The 7,153-nt window shown below is 38.1% G+C and overlaps 1 protein-coding gene across 3 annotated transcripts in view; it reads left to right on the top strand.

Moving 5' to 3' along the window:
* The window catches only part of LOC107591370 (MAGUK p55 subfamily member 3-like), a 25,977-nt gene extending 19,108 nt beyond the window's left edge, over nt 1-6,869 (top strand). For all 3 annotated transcript variants that reach the window (XM_016280540.1, XM_016280531.1, XM_016280524.1), the window contains 6 exons: nt 2,643-2,804; nt 3,342-3,422; nt 3,922-4,015; nt 4,128-4,236; nt 5,172-5,300; nt 5,616-6,869. In XM_016280540.1, coding sequence (XP_016136026.1) covers nt 2,643-2,804; nt 3,342-3,422; nt 3,922-4,015; nt 4,128-4,236; nt 5,172-5,300; nt 5,616-5,795 — 755 coding nt within the window. In that variant the 3' untranslated portion in view covers nt 5,796-6,869. The remainder of the gene's footprint in view (nt 1-2,642; nt 2,805-3,341; nt 3,423-3,921; nt 4,016-4,127; nt 4,237-5,171; nt 5,301-5,615) is intronic.
* Nucleotides 6,870-7,153: the final 284 nt, after the last annotated feature.

The raw sequence follows: 7,153 nt of genomic DNA, 5'->3' as shown, positions 1-7,153 counted from the left end.
CCAAACAAAGTAGTTTCGCTTTCACAACGAAACACAGTGTCACACACGGCGGGCTAGAGTGAGCGGCTGCGGGCAGGCTTGCGGCAACCACATGTGACGACCCCGGACTGGACTCGGATATCGTCCTCTTTTGGAAGGCCAAACAAAGTAGTTTCGCTTTCACAACGAAACACAGTGTCACACACGGCGGGCTAGAGTGAGCGGCTGCGGGCAGGCTTGCGGCAACCACATGTGACGACCCCGGACTGGACTCGGATATCGTCCTCTTTTGGAAGGCCAAACAAAGTAGTTTCGCTTTCACAACGAAACACAGTGTCACACACGGCGGGCTAGAGTGAGCGGCTGCGGGCAGGCTTGCGGCAACCACATGTGACGACCCCGGACTGGACTCGGATATCGTCCTCTTTTGGAAGGCCAAACAAAGTAGTTTCGCTTTCACAACGAAACACAGCGTCTCAACGGCATGGCGGCGGCGGCAACAATACATCAGTGAGAATAAAAGTTACACCTTCTTTCTTTGCGTGAACATCGTGACGTAGACATATGGGGGCGTGTAAGAACGAGCCATTTTAGCTAGGCGTGGTTGACTCTTAACTTTTATAAAGAATATCTCTTTGGATTTGAGACTTTAGTCTTTGCAACTATACAGATCTTCTTTATGCACCAAGAGCTTGTAACACTCCAAAGAGAAAGGAAAAATTGAAATCGCATCATATGACCCCTTTAAAAAAATCTAAAACAGTGCCGTATATTGACCAACCACAGGGACAGCATGTGCGAATACGCAATCAGTGTGGGTAATTTGTTCTTAGTGTCACATTTCTTTCTGTTGTTCAAATGTGATCAAATTATAGTTCAAATTGAAACTAGGTGAGAATAACGTACCTTACCTTCCTCCCCTCTGGCAGGTAGCACTTCCCCTTGCCCAGTCTCTGTGTGAATTTATTCCTTTGCTGCCCTCTTCTTTTAGTTCCTCCATCCCTAAAAAACCCACTCACCCCAGAGCCACTGTCAGGCTGCTGCCCTTCTATTGGACACTCTGCACATTCCACCCTGCACGATTGGCTGTGCACTCACTCACCGAGTCAAGTGTGTGATAGCTAATGTGTGTGATGGCAACTCTCAGCCTTAGCCACTGACCTAGAATCATTGTAATAATCTGATAGTGATGATAATAGTGGGAAGTGCCAAAGATGACAGTGGGAAAGTCTAGAAGTCAGACTTACTGACAGCATGGAATCTGCCTCCACAGAATGTACATTTCAGCAGAATTGAATATCTGTGATTTAAAACACTTTTTTGCATATCCCCTGTTTGCAATTTATTAAATATTTTGGATGATTTGTTGTTGCTTTCAGCTGCTAGTAAGTGTTCTCTGCTTTCTGTTCCATTTAAAACATTTTACTGTGCTTATAAATATTAAATTAATTGCATGCTGCATATTTCCCCTCACAACGGTTACAGGAATTGTGATAAAATGTGCAGATTCCATGCTGGCCAACTTTTGGGGTAATGCTGATGCAGGAATGAATAATTCATGGTCAGTTATAAATGACCTCAGGAATGAATGTATGAACTGCAAAGCTGATTTGGGGTCAGTTGTTGAGGGCAGAGTGTGAGGTGGTCTAATGCGCACTGTAGTGTCTTCGAAGTGTAATGCAGTGGCTCCCTCCTGTGGCCAGGTGTTTTCCTGGGAGTTTTACTCAGGTACAGTCCTCGATCTTCCCACACAGCCACCACCATTAACCTCCATGTCCTGAAAAATAACACACTTTACATCACTTCTCATAACAATACTGATTGAGGTGAAGATTAGGGTTACGCTACAGGAGTTGCACTGGAGTTGAAACTAGTCAAGTGGCAGAAGTTTCATGGTCACTGGTTAGGTTATGGCGATGTCTTTATCATTACTATACAAAATAAAAGTGCTTAAGAGTTTAAAGAGTGTAAGTTGAAGAATTTCAACACTTAATTTTATTATGGTTGCACTTTCTGTGTTTCACATAATTCACTTATAACATGATTAAGTGCACTGTATGAGGTTGAATTGTGTTAAAGAAGAAATAAAATGTAACTTCTACAAAGACAATAAATATACACTACCATTCAGATGTTTGGGGTCAATAAGATTTTTTTTAGAGTAAAATATTTAGCAAGAATGCATTAAAATTGAAAGTGACAATGAAGACATTTATAATGTTAGAAAATGTTCTCAAACATTCTATTCACTGAAGAATCAATTGAAAACATTTGTTTTCAAAACGTTTTCAACATTGATAATAATTAATTAATAAGCAAATCAGCATATTAGACTGATTTCTGAAGGATCATGTGACACTGAAGACTAGAGCAATGACTGCTGAAAATTCAGCTTTATCATCATGGAGTAAATTACATTTTATAAAAGATTACAAATAAAAAAACATTATTTTGAATTGTAATAATATTTCACAATATATATTTTTCAAATAAATGCAGCCTTGGTTAAGATTAAGACACTTTTTAAAAAAAACATTATTGACCCCAAACTTTTGAATGGTAGTGAAAATACATAAACACAACTATTAATCTTGATTTTGTTTTCTTGTCATGTAATGAATAATGAATTCTGATTTGTGACCTGCTTTCTTGACTCTGTTTAGCCGGTTTAAGGAGAAGCTTCCGCCTAAGTCGGAAGGACCGTCGAGGTTCTTCAGGAGAGGCCAATGTTTCTGACCAGAATGACACAGAATTCCTCATCTATGAAGAAGTGACATGTTACCAGCAGAAGCCCAATGAGAGACACCGATTAGTAGTTCTCATTGGTAATATATATATATATATATATATATATATATATATATATATATATATATATATATATATATATATAACATAGCATTTCATCTGCAGTTTAATATTTTTTATTCTGTGTAAATTGGCCATTGTGGAATTTTGGTGCAACAAACACCCCACTGATTAACTGAGATATATGGAAAAAGAACAGTGTAAATATAGAAATTGAAGGCACAGTGGTTGTCTAAGTCCTCACAATATTGGAAAGTAGTACCTAATTAACAAATCTGGTATTATCATTAAAGTGCTTAAAATATATCATTAAAAACAAAGCCAGAAATGCACAATACCTTCCATAAACAACTGCCTATACCAGATCTAAGATGTTTGCCAACCCGGTTCGTTGTATCCCACACTCTGATGATACACTGACCTCTAGTGGCAATAATGGTTCAGCTTCAGAATATATCTGCAATCTCAGTCATTTGCTGAAGTACTTTTTTTTTCTTGTACACTGCACTTACTATATATGCAATCATTTTAACTTGCTGCCTATCTTTACACAGGTTCTCTGGGAGCACGTATCAATGAGCTGAAGCAAAAAGTGATAGCAGAAAATCCCCATCGCTACGCTGTGGCTGTGCCCCGTAGGTCTTGCCTCATTTTCTAAGCAAGATAAAAAGAGCTTTCTGATAAATACACTAGTGGAATCACACACAAGAGTCAAACCATGAACATTGAGACTTTCCAGTGTTTCAGACGTTTGAAATGATCTGTGAACTTTAAAGTCACCAAAAATTGTCATTGTTTACTCACCTTCATGTTCTTCCCAACTCATATGACACAAAATGTGAATTTCTAATATATACATATGACCATTTTTTTATATATAAAATGAAAGTGAGATAGGACTGGGGCTGTCAAGCTTCAAAAAGGATGCAAAAGCACAGATGCACCAACTTTCTTTTATTTTTATAGTCATTTTGTATCCCTTTTGAAGCCTCAGTCCGCATTATAATTGCATGGAAAACAGTCTTTGGAATTTCTCCTTTTTGTGTTTCACACATAGAGGTCATACAGGTTTGGTAGTGCATAAGGATTCCTTCAAACCACTTGACATTTTTGGCTATCTGTTCTCCATTACAGACACCACACGGCCCAAAAAGAGCCATGAGAAGGAGGGAGTGGAGTACCACTTTGTGACTAAGCAGGCGTTTGATGCAGATGCAGAGAATAACAAGTGAGTTCCGCTGTGGTGTGGTCCTCTTGTACTGCGTTTCTTGTACTACAAGTTTTACCTATCCAATATATTGTCTAACTGTCATACCCTGACTTGAACTGTCTGTATGTAGATTTATAGAGTATGGAGTGTATAAGGAGAATCTGTATGGGACCAGTATAGAGGCCATCCGCTCCGTTCAAGCCAAGAACAAAATGTGTCTAGTAGATGTACAGCCTGAGGTAAATTACTGCAGATTTTGCCCTGGGTGTTGGTTCAAGAATTACTGTAAACACTATCATTTATAATTTAAATAAAAAGAGCAAAATATTATTTTAAATTATGCACAAAAGCATGTGTTGTACATTTGTACTTTTTGTTTTGGTTTTATTTGCAATTTTCATGCATCGCTTACAATAGATAGCCAAAAGGAAGCCGTTCTCCAATGCTGCTATGTACTGACAAGTTTCACCTTCAGGTGGAGCTACTTGCCTATTGCAACAAGAATATTAGTTGTGCAAGACCACATGCAGTACTTTACCCCCAATGGCAAGAATCCTTGTTATGGTCATGGGAGGCAATTTGCCTAACACTTGCTCTCATACATTTTTAATGTGAGATTTTACTGCTACTGGCTTAAACTGAACTTAAAGTTTATCAGGGCATACAGACAACATTTATTTATTATATGATTCCGTACATGGTCTTCTAAAGTTCATTGCAACTGGGTTAAAACTAGTTATATTATATGTTATAACATATAGATTGTATTTTAGTTGTTTTCAATGCCAAACCTCATAAAAAGAAAAGGTTATGAAAGACTCAGATAGAATGATAGATAGATCATGCTAATATGCTGAATTGGTGCTCAAGACGCATTTCTTATTATCATTGTTGAGAATATTAACTATATGTTGCTTAATATTTTTGTGGAAACTGAGATACTTTTTTTTAGGATTATTTGATGAATAGAAAGTTCAAAACTACAGCATTTATTTAAAATAAAAATCTTTTTTTTACATTATAAATGTCCTTACTATTACTTTTGATCATTGCTTTAATGTGTCGTTGCTAAATAAGATAATTTATTTCTTACCCCAAATTTTGAACAGTAGTGTAGATAGATATTTTCATTTACCCCTACAGACAACTTATTTTCTTGTTTATCCTGCTACAGGCTCTGAAGGCCCTACGGACAGCCGAATTTAAGCCTTATGTCATTTTCGTAAAACCAAGAATCCCAGAGAGTCGCAGACGCCGCAGTGCTACTACTTCACCAGGAGGAGGTGAACATGCACGAATAACAGTGAGTCTGATCACAGGTTTACATCAGTCAGCTCTCAAGAAACCCTGTGGCACTGATCAACGACAATACTTTCAGCCTCTCAAAAAATCAGCCTTGAAATTGTGTAATTTAATAATAATTGGAATAAAATTGCAGTTTGTCTGGCTTTAAAAATTTAAAGTGTTTGTCTCACTTGCAAAATTGATCAGAATCTACAGACACAGTATTTCTAGCTTGATTTCTATATATTTTTGCACACATTTACTGATATCTCTTTCATTTCATTCTCACTATAAATATTCATGCACTACACTCTCTCATCTCCTCATCTTTCAGGAGGAGGACCTGCAGGAAATGCGTCTGTCGGCACAGCAGATAGATCAACAGTACGGTCACCAAGTGGATCGGGTCCTGATTAAGGAGGACACTGCCAGTGCCTGCGCAGAACTACGTAGCATCCTGGAGAGACTGGAGCGGGAGACCTTCTGGGTTCCTGTGAGCTGGGTCAAAGCCTAGGACCTCAGCTTCATTTCAGACTGTTGACCTACATTTCCACTGATGGCTTTTCTTCCAGTCGGACTGCACTCACCCACCTGGACATGGCTTCTTTGAGTGGTCCACCATTTTTAAGAGGAGGCATAAAAAAAGACTACAAAAAGACTTTAAGGCCATCAAAGGTGTCTGTCTTATTACAGCTTTTGTTTCCAGGCTGAGACATGCAGGCACATAAGCACTTATATTGGCATGAACGATCTAATTTATTTTTGAATGATATTAGTTATTTATTAATTTGCTTGTTATTTCATGAAGTTAGTTTGTTTGATACTATGTGGCTTCCTTTCAGGTTATTTGTACTTTCAATAGACTGTTCACTAAAGCAATACTTCCAGTATCAGATTATATTATCAGAAAGGCATTGACCATTGGTATTAATTGGCTGTGGAATGTGGTTACCATAGCAACAACATTGTTCTTCCTGAATTGCACATTTGGCCAGAGCAAGTGGGAAATTTGTAGGTTGGTCTGTACATTTTTCAACAATGCACATCAAGCCGTTCCCACGCACACCCATGCAGAGACTCATTTAGCAACCGTAACTACTTCAGTTTGAGATCATTTGAAGTTTTAATTTCATCTAGTGTTGCTTGTCAGACTTTGTTGTCTAATGTAATCACATAAATCAAGTTCTTTTTGAAGAGCACGACTGATCAATGTTTTCACAGGAAAATATTAAACTCCTGCTGTGCCAACAACTGTCTCAATGCACCAAGCTTTTCTTCTCAAGGATTGTCTTCATATGGAGGGTAACGAAATACCATGCGAAAGCCCTTGAGCTTCACAATATCTATGTAAATATGTAACTAAGCTTCCTGGAGTCTAGGCTCGTTGGGTGTAGCACCCAGGACCCTTATTTCAAACTAGACTCTGGTTGTAAAGGTCTATGCGACAGTTCAGAGTGCATATGTTACATCTGCATCATGAACTCATGCATCTTTTGCCATTTAACTTTCACATCTCTCTAGAACGTTCTACCATTTCCCAACATATCATACAAATTCTCTTGATCCTACCTCACCTTGGGTTTGAACTGAAATCTGTCGCCTGTCGCTGCAGTTCTTCGTTGTAAATGCTTAATTGTATGTCATGTACTGATTGCAAGTAAATATCAAAACTAAAAAGTTGCCGGTCTTGAATGTGCGCAAGTGTATTTTGACAAACGCTGCCTCTTATTATACATTTGTCTGTTGCATTAAGATTTAAATGACAGTAAGCAGTATTGCAGGTTTTTGGTTTTTTTTTTTCAGATTATTCCGTCAGCCACTCTATTGCACATTAACATTATGAATATATTCTTTGCCGTGGGCAATCAAACC

The sequence above is a fragment of the Sinocyclocheilus grahami genome, unplaced genomic scaffold, assembly GCF_001515645.1.
Source record: "Sinocyclocheilus grahami isolate Dianchi unplaced genomic scaffold, SAMN03320097.WGS_v1.1 scaffold9.1, whole genome shotgun sequence".
Lineage (NCBI taxonomy): Eukaryota > Metazoa > Chordata > Actinopteri > Cypriniformes > Cyprinidae > Sinocyclocheilus > Sinocyclocheilus grahami.
The sequence above is the reverse complement of the archived record's forward strand: the minus strand, read 5'-3'. Positions and strand labels throughout refer to the sequence as shown.